The sequence below is a fragment of the Hyaena hyaena genome, unplaced genomic scaffold, assembly GCF_003009895.1.
Source record: "Hyaena hyaena isolate Hyena2069 unplaced genomic scaffold, ASM300989v1 scaffold_179, whole genome shotgun sequence".
Taxonomy (NCBI): Eukaryota; Metazoa; Chordata; class Mammalia; order Carnivora; family Hyaenidae; genus Hyaena; species Hyaena hyaena.
This window is the reverse complement of record NW_024080812.1, coordinates 2,702,139-2,726,076: the sequence shown is the minus strand read 5'-3', so window position 1 is coordinate 2,726,076 and position 23,938 is coordinate 2,702,139. Positions and strand designations below refer to the sequence as shown.

General features: G+C 33.0%; 1 protein-coding gene across 1 annotated transcript in view; it reads left to right on the top strand.

The window, feature by feature from the left end:
* Positions 1–23,938, top strand: part of GPHN (gephyrin) — a gene marked incomplete at its 5' end in the record, with an annotated part of 348,385 nt that overhangs the window by 67,020 nt on the left and 257,427 nt on the right. The window contains one exon of the mRNA XM_039240741.1: positions 8,693–8,787. Within this exon, the coding sequence (XP_039096672.1) occupies positions 8,693–8,787 (95 nt within the window). The remainder of the gene's footprint in view (positions 1–8,692; positions 8,788–23,938) is intronic.

Below are 23,938 nucleotides of genomic sequence, written 5' to 3'. Positions count from 1 at the left end.
TATTTCTACTATTGAATTATGTGGTTAAATGATATTATTCATGTTTAACTCTCCAATGTGGTAGAGAAATAAGCTTTTTTCAGAGCATTAAAAATTTAATGTAGTGTATGTTATCATACTAGCATTATATTGTGACATCCTTTTAGTTACCTAAAAATGCTTTATAATGTTAATACTTTAGTTTTATAAGAATAGTAACAATAATAATTACCCCTTTTTATTTTTATTTTGTTTTATTTTTTTACACATATTTGTTTTTGAGAGACAGAGCACAAGCTGGGGAGGACAGAGAGAGAGGGAGAGACAGAATCCAAAGGAGATTCCAGGCTCCAGGCTGACTGTCAGCACAGAGCCCGCTGTGGGGCTGGAACACACAAACTGTGAGATCATGACCATCTGAAGTCGAATGCTTAACTGACTGAGCCACCCAGGCGCCGCTCATTACCCCTTTTTAAAAATGGGAAACCAAGAGATAGATAAATTTCCAGAGGCATAAAAATAAAAGCATAAGGTAATATTCACTTCATAAATATGTGAATAATGAAGGACTCTTAGGTTATAAGTAATTAATAAAAAGTTTGATGATCATAAAATGAGAGGCTAGTAGCTTTAAAATCAGTCTTTAGATGAGCAAAACTATAGAGCAAGTTGTTTAATTCAAGCTATAGCATGCCATAAGTTCCAAATACTTAGGTGTACACATTTTTCTCTCATTTTTACTAATGGAACTTAGTTAAGTTTATCTCAAAATAACAGAAATATTGGATTACTCTGTTTTTAGGAATGACTTATTCATTTTCTTCTTTCCTAGTTGGCTTCTAATTTTAAAACTGAGGGTGGTATGAAATGACAAAATACAGCACTTTTTAATGATAATTAAAACAGAAAGGAGCTGTTTTTGCTTCTTTTCTCTCTCTTCTCAGCAGTCCTTCCACTCATCCCACTTCCTTTACTTCACCTATATCTTGTTCCTCTCACTTTATCACATGTGACTATTTCGGTGAGAACCTAATTTTGTAGAAAGAGGACTTTAAATGTGTTCTTAATGTAGATGCTTTATAAAGAGGCCACAGTGAGAATTATCACACCCTAGGGCAAAAGAGCAAAGTTTGAGACTTTCTAAAATAAATTGGCAGTGAGCCATTTGCAAATAGTACATATAGGCCTAAAGTAGGAGCTTGTTTCTTTTATTCCCAATTAAGATGTTTAAGGACACCCTAAAGCTATGTTGTTATATAAATATTGAAACTTGCACTGCTTTAGGTATACCAAGTAATTATGTGTGATCATTAATAAAGTGGAAATTCAATGTATAGATTTTTTTTAGGCAGCTGTTATGTTTCTGTTTATATTATACACTACTAACTACATTTAAAAAAAAATTCCAAAGTAGGTGGAATAAAGAGACTGGGTTATATTCTTACCTGTTGACTAACCAGACACACCCTTATAGTATAGTTTCAAATTGTATCATCTTTCACCTTCATCTTTCTTCAAATTTGAGAAACAGTATATTTTCCCATATCTACTTAATCAGCTTTTTTGAAAAGGAGTGTGAATAAGTAACATTTTTTTCTATAAAGATTGAAAGACATATGTAATTAACATCCTACCATAAAGAACTTTACTGTCTTTCACATAATGCCAAAAATAAATAAGTATATATTGCAGATATAAAAATGCTAATAATCCGTAGAAGTATCACTAGTCTTTCACCTTTCCCTACAACATGATGTAAAGTAGTGCTATTTATATAAGTGGAATATGAAGATAAGTATTCTCATGAAAATCTCTTTATCATCTGAGTTCCCTGATTTTTGTTTGATAATTTGATTATCAAGTTAATATTTAGATAAAGGAGGAAATTAATGTGAAAAATAATTCACTGTGTAAGGAGGGAAGTTGTAAAGTTAAGAAGTATTTGCTATTTACTCTCAAATTGGTTACCAAGTTGGTTGGGATCTAAATGCTAACAAACAAGGTGAGATTTTTCATAGTTAAAGTAATACTTGGAAATCTTCTAATCATCCATGATGAAGACATAGTCTCAGTAGCCCAGAAACTGACTTTTACTCTAAGGTTAAAATAAATCCTTTTGTTGAGCTAGATAAATTGGTTGGCTTGCTTTAGGGGGCCATGTTATAAGAACTTTACTTATCTTTAAACCTTAGAACCTTAACTTAGCATGGTGATATGTTAACTCACTGACACTTAATGAGAACTGAGTTGAACTTTGGGCTCTTGGCATCTCATGCTCACTGAAAAGTATATAGTTATTAGAATGGAAGATGACATTGCTGTGGTACTTAAATTTTGACTCTTTTTTTGTGTGCTTTTTGTCTCCTTTGATCTTTCTTCACACTCAGATCTTACTTAAACATTGTACAGCTTTAACTGAAAAACAAAATGAGAGTATCTCCATTTTGAAAAGCTTGCTACTTCTTCTAGGAGTGGAAGAAGATGTAAATATTTAAGAAGGTTAAAAACTCTGAGTTAAAGAAATATATAAGTAAGATGATATCTTCCAAATAAAACTGAGATAAGTATCTTCATTCCCTGATTGCAACTTCTCCTTTGTAACAGTAGCATTTAACCACTTAGTCACATGTTATGATACACTGATGTGTTATGATTGGTTGAAAGGTGTTTACAAATAATATAAAATTAAAATATGCAAATGAATATTTTAATCAATTAGAATAAACTCAAGGCTGCCCATAGAATAATGTTCCTCTTGCTTCTGTTATCCTTTGTTTCTTAAATGAAAAGAGAAAGGAATAGATTTGTAGCTGGTTTTCTTCCTTGAATATCCCTAGGAGTTAGTCATGTACAGGTTTTATCCATCCTGTGTAGTCCTGAGGAAAAGAAAATAGCTTCTCTGTGCCATACAGTACTTATAGAGGCAAACTCTGAATTGTTAGTTATTATAACCCTTTTTAAAGTGTAAGATAAAATTAATGTTTGCCCCTTAATTGATAAAGTAAGGAAAATTTTATTAGCTGTCATTAAACTGCCTATTTATTACCTAATTTATCCCTTCAGGAGGTCTCCATTTTGCTCTGATGAAGCCTCCTCACATTTATTTCAGTCTACTTTGCAAACTTGAATATAAGGTGATCATGAAGATTAGATCAAGTGGTACACATTTACATTAATCTGCTTCATTCCTTCGTTCTATAAAGTGTTTTTCAAAATTGGTCCTTTGACCAGCATCACAAGCATAACCAGAAACTTGTTAGTAATGCAGATTTTGAGGCCCCAACCAGACTTTCTGATCAAAATCTCTGAATGGGGCCCAGCTCTCCGTGTTTATTAACAAGGCCTCTAGGAGATTCTGATACAACACTAAAGGTGGAGAGCCAGTGCTCTAACCATATCCTTCCTTGATTGCTTAACATTATTAATAACATCATTAGTAATATTATTAGGTAACATTTCTTTCTTTCTTTCTTTCTTTCTTTCTTTCTTTCTTTCTTTCTTTCTTTCTTTCTTTCTTTTAGGTAGCATTTCAAAGATAGTCTTTGTTGGGGCACCTTGGTGGCTCCACCAGTTAAGTGGCTGACACTTGTTTTGGACTCAAGTCATGATCTCATGGTTCATGAGTTTGAGCCCCACATCAGGCTCGGCGCTGAAGGTGTTGGGCCTGGTTGTGATTCTCTTCTCTCCCTTCACCTCCCCTGCTTGCATTGTTTCTCTCTCAAAATAAATAAATAAACTTAAAAAAAAAAGAGTTTTAAAAATAGTCTTTGTTATTTAAGACTATTTAATCAATAGAGGGCACTGCAGTAATTGTTAGGACATTTTATTAAATCTATATAGTCAAAAACAAGCATATAGATATTAATACATAGATGATGTTCAGTTGATTAAAATGTCTAGAAAAATAAATAAAAGCACTATACTAAGTGGTTTTTCACAGTCACCATGATATAAGGAATTTCTACACATTTACATTTAGTTAACATGTGTCCTATACATATTTAAACATCATTGCCTGTTAGCAATAACATTTTTTAGGATTGTTTTCCGTATGTAATTAAAACGGATCTGAGTTTCATTGGCAAGTTCCCTGGGCTATAAAATCATTGTTTATGACACCCTTTTTTGCAACTTGAGCAGTCTTTGAAGCACTTTCTGACTTTAATGTTGCCTTGAAAATGTCACTGATAAAAGAAAAAGACCACAGTAAGGGAGTTTCCTTAGGAGGTTTCATAGTTTAGAAAGTATTTAGCAACTTTCATAGTTTAGAAAGTATTTAGAAGTTAAATATGAAATGTTTTATTTAAAGACAGTGGCTAAATCCAATTAAACCTCATTATTACAGACTCTACTAGTTCAAAAAAGGTTATATCTGAAGTAGGAATATAAACTTCTGCTGTTACTCAAGGAAGCAAAGAATTTGATTATCAAATTAATAATGTATAAGAAAGTTAGAAACAATTTAATTAAGAAAAAAATTCAAACTTTTAATGGCATTCTTTCTTGCCATTCATTATGAATAGCCTCTTGATAATGAATGCTTGTTATCTACTCATTAACAGGCACAGATAAAGTACACTTATTAAAACCATTCTTCTGTTTCTATTTTCTACTAATTTAGGCAGATAGAATTTTCTCATTTACTCTAAATTAAGTTTTATTCCATTGCTCTTTGCCTTCTTCTTGTACCTTTCCATTTATGGTTTATACATGTTTTTACCCAGCTCTTGCCCTCTTGTCCATTTTCGAATTCCCACTTCATCCAGTATTTCAGTATTATGCTCCATTCCTTCCACTTGCCTGTGTTCTTACACTTAGGTTCTTTCTCTCCATTCTCTTTCCTCTCATCTTTGCTTCTCAATCACTCTTTCTAGGTTTCACTTCTGGATTTTTATATTTTTCCTATTTTCTCAAAACTGCAAGGATGTAAGGTGAATTAGAAAAAAGAGGCATGAAGAAAATTGCCATGTATTGAATGCCTGTTCTATGCTAGATTATTTACTTATATCATTTAGTTCTAATATGATGTAGGTATGTTTTAATATTATCTCTATTTTATTCATAAGTACACTGAAGTTCCAAGAGGTTAAATATTTTGTTCTAATTTGCAGAGCAACTGAGTGATAAAGCTGGACTTCAAACCTATATTGGTTCATTTATTCATTCTTTTATTCAACAAATATTTATTGAGCACACATAGTATATGTTGGGCACTGTGCTAGGTGCCACAACACATCCAGCTCTTACTCTCATGAACTGTAACTGTGTTGTGGCATTGTGTGACTTCATAGATGGTGATCTTTCTGCTATACCAAATCACTTTAGAAGAGAAAATATGAAGGAAATAGGAGGTTTCTAATGTTTTATGGAAAAGATAATATTTGATATAGATGTAAAAAAAGACCATTTTGTGTGTTATTTAGAAATATCCTTTGTGAGCACATGTACCCCAATGTTCATAGCAGCACTCTCAACAATAGCTAAAACATGGAAAGAACCTAAGTGTCCATCAACAGATGAATGGATCAAGAAGATGTGGTTTATCTATACCATGGAATACTACATGGCAATGAGAAACAATGAAATCTGGCCATGTGTAGCAACATGGATGGACCTTGAGGGTGTTATGCTGAGCGAAATAAGTCAGGGGCAGAGAAGGACAAATATCATATGTTTGCACGTATAGGAGGATTAGGAGGAACTTGACGGAGGAACAAGGGGGAGAAGAAGGGGGGAAATGGTAGGGGAAAGGGAGAGAGGCAAACCATGAGAGACTCTTGCATGCTGACAAAAACTGGGGACTGATGGATGTGGGGGGGAGGAGGGATGGGCATGGAGGAGGGCACTTGTGGGGATGAGCACTGAGTGTTATGTGGAAACTAATTTGAAAATAAACTATTTGTAAAAAAAAAAAAAAATGAAATATCCTGTGTGTGTGTGTGTGTGTGTGTGTGTATAGAATTAAGAAATTGATATTATTATTTTCATTGGTTTCATTTTTATTGAACAAGAGAATTATATATATGAGATATAATTCATATTTATATATGTATATACACATATATAATATCAGAAAGGTTGGTCATAGAGAAAGCGTTTAGTCCTAGAAAGAGTCTGACACTTCGGCACTCACCACTATAGACACCAGTGCCTTTTAGTGGCATTACCAAAGTATATATTTTTCTTTTAAGTTCTAAAACAAGCAAAATTTGTGTCTATAGGCCCAGGTTATCTAGAGGGCTTCACCATTAATAGTTCTCCCTAAATTACATTTAGAAAAAGATGAAGACCTCTGTGTAAAGAATACATTTATTCATCAATCATCCATGTATTTATTAATACTATGAAAAATATTTAGGATGGTTTGCCCAAATATGTAAAACAACAACAGAACTTTTAATAGAATAGATGTGGGGAAATAAGGCAAGGAAAAATAAGATAAAATTAAGTTGTGTTCTCTATTCAAAAGTATCCACAGATTTGACTCTGTTCTCAAGGGTAACTTAATTCACAAACATCATAATTAAAAACAAACAAAAACTGGTAGCACAGGGAAGTACCCATTCCTAAGTATGACACTTAAGAGAAAGTTTCTTCTTTAGCTCCTCCTAAAGAGGATCACAGTGCAAAGTGATGTACAATGGCCTTTAATACTTCCTAATATAAATACAAGTTTCACTGAGCCATTTCATTGCATCCAGTTGCATATAGTAAAAGAATTCTTAGAAAAGTGAAAAGAGGCATTGTAGGTGGACCACTGCGGTCCAGCCAAATTCAGTGGTTTATTTTAGAGAATCTATAAAAGTTAGTGAATTACATCTCTTGTAGATAGTTACCATTTACAATTTGTCATTCTTTTTTTTCATGTGATAGGTGACAGTGAATTTACACACTCTTAGAAGTTTGTTTTATTCACTACTGTAACATCAACGTCTAGAATACTACCTAGTACATACTAGATGCTTAATAAATATTTGTTGCATGGATGAAGAAATGTTTTTATTTGAGATATCTGTTTAAGTGAAAGACTTCTCAGCTATTTTTATATTTTCTTTGTCCTTAAATAAATTATGCTACTATGCTTTGGAGTACATCATCTTTACGTGGACCCCAAATTCATTAAATGTTGAACTCTGCTTATATGACTTTTTCAAGCAGATGATGAAATAAATGTTAGCCCTATCCAAAATTCTTTTAAAGAGTGTTCTCAGTAATAATGGCATGCTTGATTTTTAAGACTTTAAGATTTACAGTCTCTAAGTAAAGGTCATAAACATCAATAAAGCAGTTTATCACATGGAAATAGTGGTTCTTCTCAGGAGACATCAGAATCATACCAGATAGTTGAGTTTGGGGAAAAAAAGGATAGATTCTGGATAATGCTAGCTTTGCAATTTTTAGCTATATTTAAATAAAAGTAATTAACTCCCAAGCTTAGGAATTTAAGAATTTCCTTTTCTCCTGCCTGCTGGCCCTCTATTTTTAAAGCCGGTTTTATTGAAAAGTATTAATGTAGTGTGCATTTTTGTTTAAAATTTCTTCCATTGTTAAATATCACATTATGCTCGGATTCAGTGGACTAGTAGATCACATCGATTCTGGTATTCCTTTATTCTATATAATTATCAGGGATTAAATAATTTATGTGCAACCTAAAAGTTTATTCATAACATCAACCAGCATCTAACACATACTTGATACATTTCAATTATTTTGCCAAGTCCATAACCTAAATTTTGCCCAGAGCTACAATCTGATTTAGTACTATCCCTCTACTTCTAATAAAATATTAAAAAATCAGTCTTTCTGTATATTCCTCCATAATTTATCTTTTATTTTATTTGCCTTTCTTATTTACTGGAACCTTTTATTTTACAAGCTTTTTCCTACATTCCTCGCAATTACTATAACTTGCTACATCTGTAGAAACAGAGGATTAAGAATGCATGTAGTCATATATTTCACTCCTAACTTTGAGTGTTAAAACATATCTTTGCCATCACAATATGATAAATGTATAACTGTTTTGATTGACCATTAGAAAGTGAAATTTTCATGTCTTCTTCATTCACTTATTTCAGGTTTAACCACATTTGCCTTAAGAATGCCCTATCTTAAAATTTCTATTTTACAGTTAAAATCTATCACTTCATTAATTCTTTTTAAAAAATTAAGATAATTTATATGGAAAATATGAAGGATGGCAAATTTAGTTTTTCTTCTACCCAAAACATGAGAAAGTTAACTTGGTGACTTCCTGAGTCCCTTTTAATTATATCATAAAATCATAGAGCTAAGACAGAAACAAAATGATCTCAGGTTTTAGGGATCAATTATTTCATGTGTAATAGACAAAGAAAAATACCCAGATTTCTTGCCCAATGAAAATCATCGAGCTATTATAACAATCTGAGATTTCATTTTAAAATTTAGGTTATTAGATGAGACTTACATCAAATACCTCTGAATTATAAGAAATTAGAAAGGTCGGCTAATATATAAAATAAAAAACCCTGGATATCCTGGTTCTCAGCTTTTATTCAGTGGTCCCAAAGAACTGAGTCTTGATAACCTTAAAAACAATGTTTGGGGAACTACAAAGTATGGTTTATAGAAAGCATGATTTATAATTATTTTTAAGTTAATTTTACTACTCTGCCTTCCTTCTTTTTGGCTTATTTCACTCAGTTTGCTATTTAATCTTTAATTACAGGCCACAAAAGAAGTAATAGAACGGGAAGCACCAGGGATGGCCCTGGCAATGCTGATGGGATCACTTAATGTTACACCTCTGGGCATGCTCTCTAGGTAAGAAAGTCACCAACATGTTACAAAGAAAATCAATTCCATACCACTAATCTCTACAATAGGCTGATTAATATAAAAAACTTTAGCCTATAACACTTAAATTTGCTCCCTTTTCCCCCACAGAGTTAAGAGTCTTAGTATCCTCTCTAGTTAAATCTTAACCAGTTTCCTTCAAGTTTTTTTTTAGATATTATCTTTAAACTTTTAGAAAATATTAAATTATGCTAAAAGCTCTCAATCCTAACCCAGAGAAGAGCCCAGTTTATTAAGATATAAAATTATTTTTGTATGTGATTATTTGTAATCATCAATTAATACTTATTAATTGTCATTAAATTCTAGTTTAATAAAACTAAACACTAGAATTTTTTTCAATAAGTTATTCTCATATGTTAGAAGTTTTTAAACAGGTATATTCATGTGTGATCATAAAAAGAAGTTGAATTAATATTATTAGTACATTAAGTTAGTATATTTAAAACTGTGCCTTTGTTGATATAGATGTTGACATCCATTCTCTATCTGATGGTTTAGTCATTTGTTATTGTTTTAGTAGTTCTTAGATTAAAATCTTCTTTAAGGAGGACAACATACATCATTTAAGTTAAAGACAGAAGTATCAACTTGTGAGAACCTGTTGAGTTAATGACCATTAATAGACAGTTGATCTCTGAGCAATCTGAAACTACATGGCAATATTATAATTTAGGGATTCATAATCATCATGTATAGCCATTTGTTCATCCTGTGTACAATATGAATACAAAACTAAATATATCTATGTAATACATGGAATATAATCATAATGCCCTTTCTCTTACTTAGACAGGGTTTATATCCCATTAATGGCAACTACTTGAAGCATAGCTATAGGGAAATGTGAATGGGTCATTAGTTACTGTATTCTCTTTGCTGTCACATGTCCTGTATTATAACATTTCATTTTAGTAAGAGCAAAAAAGAATTACAACAGCATGTAGAAATTGTAAATTTAAAAGTCCATGCTGATCTTTAAGGAATTTGCATTGATTCTTTTAACCTGTTCTTTTTTTAACCATATCTATACTTCTGAGGTCAAGGGTCACATTTGATCCTTTTCCTCTGTGGAATTAAGCAGTGGCCTTTGAACATAAAAGAACTTTTTGTTGGCATACAAGGAATATAGTCAAGAAAAAAATTAAACTTCATCTCTTGTTGATTCTTTTATAATAAAAATCTAATTCAGCAAACATAATAATACTCTATTTGCCAAGGCGCTTATTAACCCTTAGGGATACTAAGGATAGAAAGAAATATAAGGCATAATCCTCACCTTAAGGATCCCACAGTTTACTAGGAGAACTTGTTCTTTGCAACTGTTAAGGTAACTCTTTAAGTTCAATATAGCTTTTTTTAGAAAGCTTTTCTTTTATAGTTTTCTTTAGGTATAGAAATATCACTTTCTGTCTTATTGAAAGATTTTTCTTTTTAATTCTCTTCTACCTTCTGAATCCACATAATTCTTGAGCACTGGACTATTGAGTAGAAAATTAATCAGCAGGAGTTGATTCTAAGTACTTTGGAATAAGCCCATCATTATGCTGAAGGCTTTGAAAATTAAAATAAATACACAGGATGATAACAGATTCTTCTTGCTTTTCTTTCTGTTCATTGCTTTATTTAACTGAGAGTTTATTTACAAGTTTAAAGCAGAAATAGTAGTCCGTGTATTATGCATAAAAAATTGTGGAATATTTTCTTAATTGTTCATTTTTTGTGAACAAGGCCTTTTTTCAAGGCCTTTTAAAAATATTACTGTCTTAAAACAGCCATGATAAGATTGATGTTTCCTTTCTATAGCATTGTTACCTTGTATGTATTTGTCTGTATTACCTAATTTGTATAAAATACTTAAGAACAGGAACTTTATCATATTCATTTTTACATCCTCAGACACCAAAACAACTTCAGACGTATAGTAAGTACTCAAAACATGTTTATTGTTATAATTACTGTTGATAAATCAGTGTTTCATCCTCATTCTATACAATTTTTTTCAAGGTAAAGTAATACACGGTGTTGCCTTGCCTTCCGATTGTTATCTCTAGAAAGCAGCATTAAATAAAATTAATTTTTTAAATGTCTAAATCTGTTTAAAATGGGTTTCATCTACTTGAGTAAATAAACTCCAATTATTTTGTGCAGAATAATTATAAGATAGTATCAAGTAATAGTTAAGTACATCACCACTGCAGCCAGACTCCTTATGTTTAATTCTGACTCTACTACTTACTAGCTACTACTTAACATTTTTTTGTTTTCATTTTCTCGTCTCTATATGAACATGTTAATAGTAACAACCTTGTTGAATTAAGTGAGTCCATATAAAGTGCTTAAAACAACCACCGATTCATAAGTCTTATATAAGTATTCTTCACTGTTGTGGTGGTGTTACTGGTTGAGAGCAAATCTTATGACAAAGTCTTCAGTAGCTTTCCTTCATAGTAGCTGTTTCATCTAGAAATATCTTTATTCTACTTTCATTCCTGAAGGAAGTTTTCACTGGATGTAGAATTCTGGATTGACAGCTATTTTCTTTCAGCAATATAAAAAATATTGTTGCACTGTCTTCTGGCTCTATATTTCCTACCAAAACTTAAGTGATTCAGAGAAAGCAATGCAAACAGGGAAAGCTATAGCTGTAAATGCTTACATTAAAAAAAGAAAGATCTCAAAAACAATTATATAACATTACAGCTTGAAGAACTAGAAAGAGAACAAATTAAACCCAAAGCTAGCAGAAGGAAGAAAATAATAAAGATTAAGACAAATAAATAAAATGAAAGTGTAATAACAATACAGAAAATCAACTAACCTAAATATTGACTCTTTGAAAAGATGAACAAAATTGAAAATTTTTAGCTATATTGAATGAGGGGAAAAAAAAGAGATAAGACTCAAATTACTAAACTCAGAAACAAAAATGGGGACATTACTACCAATTCTATAAAAAATCAGTACTATAAAAGAGTACTATGAACAATTGTATGCCAGTAAATTGGATAACCTAGATGAAATGGACAAATTCCTACAAACACAAACCCTACTCAGATTGAATCAGAAAAAAAAAAAAGAAAATCCAAATAGATCTGTAAGTGGTAAGGAGATTGAATAAGTAATCAAGAACCTACCTGCTTATAAAATGACTGTATCAGATATCTTCACTGGAGAATTCTACCAAACATTTAAATGTGTTTTTCTCCTTTAACCTACTACGTGGTATATTACCTTCATTGCTTTTCATATCCTGAACCATCCTTGCATTCTAAGAATAAATTCCACTTGATCATGGTGTATAACCCTTTTAATATACTGGTGAATTTTTCTTTGCTAGTATTTGTTGAAGATTTTTACATCAATGTTCATAAGGGATACTGGCCTGTAGTTTTCTTATCTTGCTGTTTTTTGCAGGGCTTTGATATCAAGGCAATGCTGGCCTCATAGAAGTAGTTAGAAAGTCCTTTTTTCCCATGTTTTAGAAGAGTTTGAGGAGAACTGGTGTCTGTTTTTCTTTAAATGTTTGGTGGAATTACTTAAGATAATTGTAGATTGACATGCAAGTGTAAGAAATACTTACTTAGAAATCCCATGTACCTTTATCAGGTTTCCCCAATGGTAACAATTTGTAAAACTAGCACAAAATTACAATTAGCATATTAACATTGATGCAGTCAAGATAAAGAACAATTCCATTACCACAAGGATTCCTCCTGTTGTCTTTCTTTTGCCACACCTACCTATCTCTTACCCAGCCTTTCTTTCCAAACCTTGGCAACCACTAATCTGTTCTCCATTTCTATATTTTACCATTTTGAGAATTTAAATAAGTAGAGTCATGTAGTATATTACCGTTTTTGGATTGGTTTTTTTCCATTCAGCATAATTCCCTAGAGACTCAAACAATTGTTACTTGGATCAACACTCCATTGCTTTTTATTGCTGAGTATTATGCCCTGGAATGGATCTATCATAGCTTGTTCCACCATTTTTTTATTGAAGGACATCTGGGTTATTTCCAGGTTTAGCTTTTATGAACAAAGTTACTATGAATTTTGTTTACAGGTTTTGTTAAGAGAAATTTCTGTTTTCTGGGGTACATACCCAGAGAACAGTTGGTGAGTCATATAGCAGTTGTGTGTGTTTACTTTTATAATAAACTGCCAAATTATTATCCAGAATAACTGCACCATTTTATGTCCCTGCCAACAATGTATGAGTGATTTGTTACATTTACATTATGGTTCACTTTTGGTAGTGTACATTCTATGTGTTTGGCACATGTATACTAACATATATCCATCTTTATGGTATCATACAGAGAATTTCATTGTCCTAAAAATCCTTTGTGCTTTGCCTATTCATCTGCTTTCCCTGTATTTTTTTTAAGTGTTTTATTTATTTCTGAGAGAGAGAGAGAGAGAGAAAGAGAGACAGCGTGAGCGGGGGGCGGTGGGGTCAGAGAGAGAGGGAGATAGAATCTGAAGCAGGCTCTGAGCTGTCAGCACAGAGCCCAATGAGGGGCTCGAACCCGCGAACCGTGAGATCATGACCTGAGCTGAAGTCAGATGCTTAACCAACTGAGCCTCCCAGATGCCCCGATCCGCTTTACCTTTCAATACCTGGCAACCACTGACCTTTTTCCTGTCTCTATAGTTTTGACTTCTCCAGTAGGTCATCTAGCTGGAATCATACAGTATGTAGCCTCTAGATTGGCTTCTTTTGCTAAGTAATTCCATTTAAGTTTCCTTTGTGTCTTTTCATGACTTGATAGCTCATTTCTTTTAACACTGAATAATATTCCATTGTCTGGTTATACCACTATTTATTTATCCATTCACCTACTGAAGGCCATCTTGGTTACTTCCAAGTACTGGCAATTATGAATAAAGCTGCTGTAAACATCCATGTGCAGATTTGTATGTGAACATAAGTTTTCAGCTACTCTGGGTAAATATCAAGGACCAGAATTGCTGGAATGTATATTGAGAGTATGTTTAATTGTCAGAGAAACTGTGATGTTGTCTTCCAAAGTAGCTATACCATTTTTCATTCCCCCTAGCAATGAATGAGATTTCCTGTTGCTCTATGTCTTCAACAGCATTTCGTGTTGCCAAAGTACAGAATTTCAGCCATTATTTTTTTAAAGATTTTGGGTTTTTTTTTAAGTAATCTCTACACCCAGTTTGGGGCTCAAACCCACAACCCTGAGATCAAGAGTTGCATGCTCCACTAACTGAGCCAGCCAGGTGCCCCAAGTTTTGGCCATTCTAATAGATGTGTAGTATTATCTAATTATTGCTTTAATTTGCATTTCTATGACAACATATAATGTTGAACATCTTTTCATATGCATATTTATCATCTGTGTATCTTCTTTAATGAGTTGTCTGTTAAGATCTTTGGCCCATTTTTTTAATTGGGTTTTTGTTTTCTTATTGTTGAGTTTTAAGAATTCTTTGTACATTTTGATTAATATTTGTTTATTGTATTTGAAGTTTTCTGACTATTTTGGTGTCTGACATTAATTTGAGGAAGATTCTTAAGCATTATTGTTTCAAGTATTTCTTCTGTTCCATTCTTCTTCTAGTATTCTCATTACACATATGTTATACCTTCTGTAGTTGTCCCACAGTCCTTGGATATTTTGTTTTCTTTTCAGTCTATGTTCTTTTTGCTTTTCAGTTTTTAAAGACTCTAGTGATATATTCGCTGGTTTAGAAATTCTTTTCTCAGCTATGTTTACCCTACTAATGAGCCCATCAAAGGCTTTCTCCATTACTATTCAATTTTTTTTATGCCTAGCATTTCTTTTTAGTTCTTTCATTGGATTCTATCTTTCTGCTTACATTGTCCATATGTTCTTGCATGCTATCTACTTTATCCATTATAGCCCATCACATATTGATGTTAGTTTTAAATTCCTGTTCTGGTAATTCCAACATCCTTGCCGTACCTGGTTCTGATGTTTACTCCATCATTTGAAATTGTGTTTTTACTTTTTAGTATGCCTTGTAGTTTTTTCCTTGGTAGCCAGACATTGTGTACTAGGTAAAAGGAACTGGTTTGGTTTTTTAAGATTTTTTTTTTTAATTTTTAAGTATTTAAACTCCAGTTAATATTCAGTGAAATATTTGTTTCAGTTTTACAGTTTAGTGATTCAACACTTGAATGCAACACCTGGAGCTCATCACAAATGCCTTCCTTAATCCCTATCACCCATTTAACCCATTCCCCTATCCACCTCCTCTCTGGTAACCATCAGTGTGCTCTATACAGTTAAGAATCGGTTTCTTCTAATTTGACAATAAACTATTTGTAAAAAAAAAAAAAAAATCGGTTTCTTGGTTTTCCTCTCCCTTTTCCTTCCTCATACTCATTTGTTTTGTTTCTTAAATTCCACATATGAGTGAAATCATATGATATTTTTCTCTCACATTTCACTTAGCATGATACTCTCTAGTTCCGTCCATATCATTGCAGAGGTCAAGATTGCATTCTTTTTAATGGCTGAATAATTGTGTGTGTGTGTGTGTGTGTGCGCGTGTGTGTGTGTGTAAACCACATCTTTTTTATATTTCATCAATCATTGGACATTTGAGTTATTTCTGTAATTTGGCTAATTTGTAGATAATTGTGCTATAAACATTAGGGAGTATGTATCCTTTTAAATTAGTACTTTTTTTATTCTTTGCATAAGTAACATAGTAGTGATTCCTTGAACATAGTGTAGTTCTATTTTTAACTTTTTGAGGAACTCCGTATTGTTTCCCAGAGTGGTTGCACCAGTTTGCATTCTCACAAACAATACAAGAGGTTTCTCCATTTTTTCACATAAAAGGAACTGTTTTAAGTAGTCCTTTAGTAACATGGTGATGAGATATGGGAGGAAGGGAAGTGTTCTGCATTCCTACAATCAGGTCTCATTTAGTGACTGAGCCTCTGGACTTTCTTTGTACTTCACAAATGTTCGTAGTTTTTTTTCTCACCACCATCCCCAACCTTAGGTGGGACAGCATGGCTAGAGTGAGCAGAAGTTGGGTATATTGTGTCTTCCAGGTCAATTAGTCTCTAATAATATCCCAGCAGATTATGCTCTGGTTAACTAGTTACCTCTGAAGGCAGGCGTCATTAAGAACAGAGTGCTAACAGTGTTTCAAAATGGTTCCTTTCCTCTCCCCTTGCTGGCAGCAGAAGGCTTTTTCTTCAGTATCTAGGTAGGAACCTGGTTGTGCTCCTGGAGGTAAATCTCACAATATTTTGGAGGGTGCCCTGTGACTAGGTCCAACTAGAATTTTTAACTTCTGCCTGACCATACTGAGCATCCAGCAATTCATCAGTTACAACTCAGGTTTTTCCACCTCAGCACTGTTTCCTACAGCTGTTTCCCTTGTGATTCTCTGCTGTGGTAAGCCAGAACCTTCTGTATTTTCTTGTTGGCCTCTCCAGTTATGGAGACAGCAATTTGCCTTGTGTCTCCCCTCTCTTGCAGATCCAAGAATTGATGTTTCACTCTTTTCAGGCTTTTACTTGTTATTAGGATGGAGTGGCAACTTCCAAGCTTCTAACATGCAATACTGGACACAAGTCTGTAAATAGAATTTTATTTTTAATTTTTTTTAATTTAAGTATAGTCGACACACAATATGACATCACTTTCCAGTATACAACATAATAATTCAACAAGTTTATACATCATTCTATGCTGAGCACAAGTGTAGCTACCATCTGTTACCGTACAACATTATGTATTCCTTATACTGTACCTTTCATCCCTGGGACATATTCATTGCATAGCTTGAAATTTATACCTTCCAATCCCCTTCACCCATTTCACTCATCCACCTACTCCCCTACCCTCTGGCAACCACCAGTTTATTCTTTGTAGAGATATAATTTGTACATTGAGCTTATATACTGCAGGCTTGATTAAATACTAGTGCAAACTAGGAGGGTTTTTTTTTAAGAGTCTTTCATACTTTCTAGACAGACCATCATGTCATCTCAAGTAGGAGCAATTTTATTTCTTCCTTTCTGATCTGTCTGCCTTGATTTTTTTTTCTTTTTTCTTGCCAGTTGTAATGACTGGAATTTCCACCACTGTGTTCAGTAGCCATGATGAGAATGGACAGCCTTTACTTTTTCCTGATTTTATTGGAAAAGCTTTCAATTTTTCACCAAGTAGTAAAATTTTATTTGTAGGCTTTTTGTAAAAGTTTTAAAGTTTGAGAAGGTTTCTCTTTTCCAGATTTTTCTGAGTGTTGTTATCATGAATGGATATTGACATGCTTTTGTACATAAATTATGTGATCTATTTTTTTCTCTCTCTGTATGGTAGATTATATTGATTGACCTCTTTACATATAGAACCAGTCTTGCATTCTTAGATTAAACTCCCATTGGATTATATCATATCATTTTTTTCATTCTTTTTATATTACTCCAAGTGTTTGCTAATATTTTGGTAAGAGTTTTTACATATATAGTCATAAGAGATACTAATCTGCATGTTTCTTTTACTCTATTTATCTGTATTTACTTTTCAAGGTATATTAGTTTCATTAAAAAGTAGTAAATAAAGTGTTCCCTGGTCTCTGGAAGAGTTTATGTAGAATTTATATTAATTTCTCTTTGAATACTTTGTAAAATTTACCTGTGAAACCATATTGCCTGGAAATTTTTCACCGTAGATTCAATTTCCCTAAAAGTTATAAAACTATTCAAATTATAGAACTATTCAAATTATATTCTATTTGATTGACTGTGGCATTTTGTACTTTTCACAGAATTCTCCCATTTCATCTAAGTTTATGTATGTATGTAGAGCTTTCCTAGTATCTTCTTATTGTTATGCTTTTGTCTTCATTGTCTATACTAATATTTTTATTTCATTTGTATATTAGTAATTTGTCTTCTTTTTCTGTCTCAGTCTTCCTTAAGATATTTCAGTTTTATTGATTATTTTAAAATTTGAGCTTTTTGTTTCATTGACTTTTTTCTGTTATTTTTGCATGTTCAAATTTTATTGGTCTCTGTTCCTTATGATTTCATTGTTTATCTTATTTTGGGCTTATTTTGCTCTATACAGTCCTTGAGGTGGGAGCTTATATTGATTTGAGACTTTACCTCCTTTTAATTTAAATATTAGAAGCACTGTTTTAGGTGCATCCCATAAATTCTAATACGTTGTCTCTTTATTTTTTTTTTAATTTTGTTAATCATTTTTTATTTCTGAGAGAGAGAAAGAGAGAGAGAGAGAGACAGCATGAGTAGGGGAGGGTCAGAGAGAGAGGGAGATACAGAATCTGAACAGGCTCCAGGCTCTGAGCTGGCTGTCAGCACAGAGCCCGACACGGGGCTCGAACCCACGAACCGTCAGATCATGACCTGAGCTGAAGTCGGATGCTTAACCAACTGAGCCACCCAGGTGCCCCCGTTGTCTCTTTATTTTTAATCACTACAATATTTGTTTTTTCATTTCCTTTGAGACTTCTTTGCTCCATTGGTTATCTAGAAATTTATAAATTTGGTTTAGTTTCAAAGTGTATGGGAATTTTCCTGTTTTTTGTCTGTTACTGATTTCTAATTTGAGTCTGTTATGGTCAGAAAATATATTGTATGATTTCAATTATTTTAAACTTGTTGATGTTTATTTTTATGGTTTTGGATATGATCTCTCATGGTAAGTTCCATGAGCACTGGAAGAGAATGTAGATTATTTGGTCAGGTGGACTATTGTATGTCAATTAGATCCTGATAATTGATACTGTCTTTAGAGTTTTTCTATATCATTATTGATTTTTCATCTAGTTCTTCTATCATAATATCTAAAAAAGAACTTGTATCCAAAATAAACAAAGAACTCCTAAGTATTTACCCATATGATTTGAAAACTTTATGCCCATGTAAAAATCTGCATGTGAACATTTATAAGATAATTGCTAAAAGCTGTAATCAACCAAGATGTAAATGTATAAGCAAACTGAGGTGCTTCCATACAATGCAGTATTACTCAGTGATAAAACAAAATGAGCTATCAAGCCACAAAAAGACGTGGGGGAATCTTAAATGCATATTGCTAAGTAAAAAAAGCCAATTTGAAAATGATACATAATATAGGATTCCAATTTTGTGACATTTCAGAAAAAGTAAAACTATAGTATAGACAGTAAAATGATCAGTGACTGCCAGGGATTTGTGGGAAGAGGGGCATAGATGAATAGATGAATCACAGCCGATTTGGAGGACAATAACACTATTCTGTATGATACTAGAGGGTGAAATATGGAAACCTACATTATGCATTTGTCACAACTCACAGAACTTTACATTACAAAGAATGCTTAGTATATGCAAAATTAAAAAAAAAAAAACCATTTAGGCAGTTGACACATCCCAATAAATAATGCAGATTCTAACAAGAGAAACTAAATGCATTACAAATATAGGAACCAATCTCACTGAAGGGGCTCGAGGAAAAAGATACTAACCTAAATACAGTAGTCCCCTTTATCCACAGGGTACATTCCATTACCCTCAGTGGGTGCCTGAAATCATAATTAGTGCTAGACCCTATATATACAATTTTTTTCCTATATATACTTAACTATGATAAAATTTATTTTATTAATAAGGCACAATAAGAGATTAACAATAATAGCTAATAATAAAGTACAATAGTAACATACTATAGTAAAAGTTATGTAAATGTGGTCTCCCTCTCAAAGTATCTTATGGTACTCTATTCACCTTTCTTCTTGTGGTGATGTGAGATGATAAAATGCCTATGTAATGTGATGAAGTGAGGTGAATTACATAGGCAGTATGTATATAGTGTTAGGCAACTACTGCCCTTCCCATGATATGTTAGAAAGAGGATCATCTGGGGGCGCCTGGGTGGCTTAGTCGGTTAAGCGTCCGACTTTCACTTAGGTCATGATCTCACGGTTCGTGGGTTCGAGCCCCGCGTCGGGCTCTGTGCTGACTGCCAGCTCAGAGCCTGGAGCCTGTTTCAGTCTGTGACTCCCTCTCTCTCTGACCCTCCCCTGCTCACGCTGTCTCTCTCTTTCTCTCCTAGAAATAAATAAAACATTAAAAAAAAATTTTAGAAAGAGGATCATCTGCTCCCAGATTGCAGTTGATCATGGGTAACTGAAACTATAGAAAGTGAAACTGTGGAAGGGAGGGGGCGGGGATACTACTGTACCTTTGGATCTCAGTGGTGGTTTTAAGGCTAACGGTAAAAGAATTGCACAGAAGCACTTTATTCTAGTTCATAGTTCTATCCCTTGGACATTTGAGTTAACAATTCTGATATTACTATGTATGTTTGCTGATATTACTACATATGTTACTTTATAAGTTTCAACAATTGAGTAAATGGACGATGAATGGTGGGGACCTCATTTCTCATTGATAGAGTAGAAAATCACATATTTACAGTGGGAGGAGGCCAGAATGATCCATGTGTTCAGAGCTGGAGACATCAGTGTGGATTCATGTTTAGTTTAATATAGATACAAATGGCTACATATAGAAATATTTGTAGATATGTGTACATACACAGTTAGCATACATACATATTCCTTTGTTCTCTCAGCAGAAAGGGTCTGAAAGAAACAATGCCTTGGTAAAAACAAGCATACCTAATGCTCAGATTTGGTTTCTAATACCATTTACCAATAAAAGGAATTTCTCCTCAGACAAATGACTGGTTCCAGGACTAAGGCAAGAAATATACAAGATAAACCTAGAGCACCAAAAGTAAGGAATTGCTCCAAAAAGCAAACAAAAATCCATACTGATGGATGTATGTTAAAGGAATACAGGAGCCAACTGACAAAACTCTCAATGGCCACAGTTTCATGAAATAGTTTGGACAACAAAATTATTGTTATAACCTAAGGCATAAATATCCATGAGTCTACACTGATATAAATGAATGATTGAATAAATTAACACTGAGGGAAAAGAGAGAAATCTTTCATGTAGATTTTCAAATTATTCATGTATATCTTTTACCTCAAAGAAGTGGCATGTGGGCTGTACACAATGACTTCCTTCGTAAGAGTACAATATGGAAAAAGAAGTAAAATTTCCTGTGGAGAAATCTGACAAATACCTCAGATGATCAAAGTCCATAACATTCATGTATCATGATATGATTTTGTACCTTTGATATGATGTGATGAAATAGCACTTTACATTTGGGTCATCCTCCCCAAATCCCACAACTCTAGTATTAATAAGAAAAATAGCAGAAAACTTGAGTAATGGGGCACACTACAAAATACCTGACCAATACTTCTCAATACTGTCAAGGTCGTTAAAGCCAAGGAAAGTCTGGAAATTTGTCACAGCCAAGAGGAACATCACAAGACTTAAAAACTAAATGTTGTAATAGGGTAATCTGGATGGTGTCCTGGAACAGAATAAAGACAAGAGGAAATATAAATAAAGTATGAACTTTAATTATACCAATATTGGTTCATTAATTCTAACAAAATGTACCATACTAATGTAAGATGTTAACAGATAGGGGAAACTGGGAACAGGGTATATGTGAACTCTCTATATTTTATCTTCTCAACTTTTCAGTAAATCTAAAATTATTTTAAGAAATCCTGTTTTTAGAAAACAGTTCGTTTCATTTTAGAGCTATATTCTGTACAACTTTCAAGCAACAAGTAATTCCAATCTTACATAAACTCTTCTTGAGAAAAATAGAAATGTAAACATTTCCTAATTCATGTTATGAGACTACAATAATCTTGTAACCAAAACCAGAAAAGAATAGGGGGAAAAATGAAAAATAAAGGCTGATATCATGGTGAACATAGATGAAAAAAACTTCAAACATAAAATATTAAACACCAAATCCAAAAATATGTGAAAAACAATACATCAAGACCAAGGTTGATTTATTCCCAAGATACAAAGATGGTTCAACGTTACATAACTGATTAACATGAATCACATTAACCAATTAAAGAGGAAAACCATATAGTCTTATTTAATTCATAAAAAGCATTCAGTAAAATTCAACACCATTTATGAATAACAGCTCTTAACAAGCTAGGATAAGAAGGAAAGTTCCTTAACCTGATCAAGCAAATATAGTTAATAGATGGTATTAGTCTTCTCTTTCAAGTTAGGAATAAGACAAAGAGTCCTATCACAAATATCATAACTATACATCAATTGCTATCCTATAAATCCAAAGTGTATTTTTTAAAATACAGCCATTTGCAAGGTTTATTTTGTGTTTATTTTTTAGTTCATGATGTGGAGATTATAACTTTAGCTCAATTTTCTGAACTTGTTATATAAAATGGATTTATTAAGTGCATAAATTATAACATTGTATTAGATGCTATGCAAAAGGGTGCATACCTGCCCTCCAGAAGTTTGTAAGTCTTGGACACCCTGCTCAAAGAGATGAAAAGACATAAATAATGGAACAAAAATAAAAGGCCAATATATAAATGAATAGTAGGGTGCTTATATAGCATTCTAGTACATTTGTAAGAGTGGGGAAACAAGGATAAAATTGGTAATGGAAAATTGGAGAAAATCAGTAGGATATCCTTATCCAAACTGGTCAAGGTGAGATATGTAATTATTTTCTAGTAACTCTATTTTCTAGTAACTCTCTAATAACACTTATCCTTCTTAGGGTAAGTGATATTATCCAAACTGTTTATAAGACAAGATCAATTGAATGGTGGCTAGAATGAAAGGCTATTCCTGTATGATATTGTTTTGAAAAAATAACTTTTGCAAGTTGAGGCAACTTTACCCTTACCTTTTATATATCATAATGAAAGAATTTTACAGTGAATACCCTTATAATTTCTACCTAAATTCTGCTATTAACATTTTACTATAGTTGCTTTATCATTTATCATCTATTCATTCAAACAATATTAAAAAAATAAACTGTCAACATCAAGCCTTGTCAGGATAGGAAGCAATACTGCTGTTGGAAGTGTAAATTGGTATAGACACTATGGAAAGAGATTTGTTTTCATATAGTAATGATGTATATCTGCTTATTCCTATGATTCATAAACCACATCTACCAATATGCCCTAGAAAGATAGCTTACACTGTTTGACTATAAGCCACAGTAAGAAATATACTTCACATTGTAATCCAGTACCACACATGTGTGTATGTCTCTAATAGCTGCATTTTTTGTAATAGCAACAAATAGAAGCAAAAGATGCTCATAGGCAGAAAAAAAGATAAATTATGGTATAATTATTCAGTAGAATATTGTACATCAGTGAAAATGAACCAAAGCTATCTATGTACATCAGCATGGAAGAACATCACAAACACAATGTTGAGTGAGAAGACCAATTTATATCAGAATATATACAGTATTATCCCCTTTGTATGAATTTCAAAAACATGCTAAGCTGAATAGAACAATATATTTAGATAAACATCTGTGCAAAAGTATTTTTTTAAGTAAATGAATGACTAATATATGCTCCAACATGGATGAACCCTGAAGACATTATGCTAAGTAAAGGAAGCCAGTCGCAAAATGCCACATGTTGTGTGATTCCATTTACATGTAAGGTTTAGAATATGCAAATATACAGAGACAGAAAGTAGATTACTAGTTGTCTAGGGCTGGAGGTTAAGAGAAAATGTGGACTGCTGTTGGGTTTGGAATTTTGGGGGGGAAGGTTGATAAAAATATTCTGAAGTTGACTGTGATGATGGTTGCACAACTTTGAAAATACTTGAAAATTTTTTTGATTATACACTTTACATGGGTAAGTTGTATAGTATGTGGTTTCTGTCTCAATAAAGTTATTATAAAAATAAGTAAGGGGGTACCTGGGTGATCCATTTGGTTAAGCATCCGACTTTGGCTCAGGTCGTGATCTCTCAGTTCGTGGGTTCAAGCCCCATGTCATGCTCTATGCTGACAGCTCAGAGCCTGGATCCTGCTTTGGGGATTCTGTGTCTGCCTTTCTCTCTGCCTCTCCCCTGCTCACTTGCTCACGCTCTCTCTCTCTCTCAAAAATAAGTAAACATTTTTTTAAAATTAAGTGAGGAAATGGTTTTAACAGGAAAAGAGTTATTTGGGAAAAAGGAG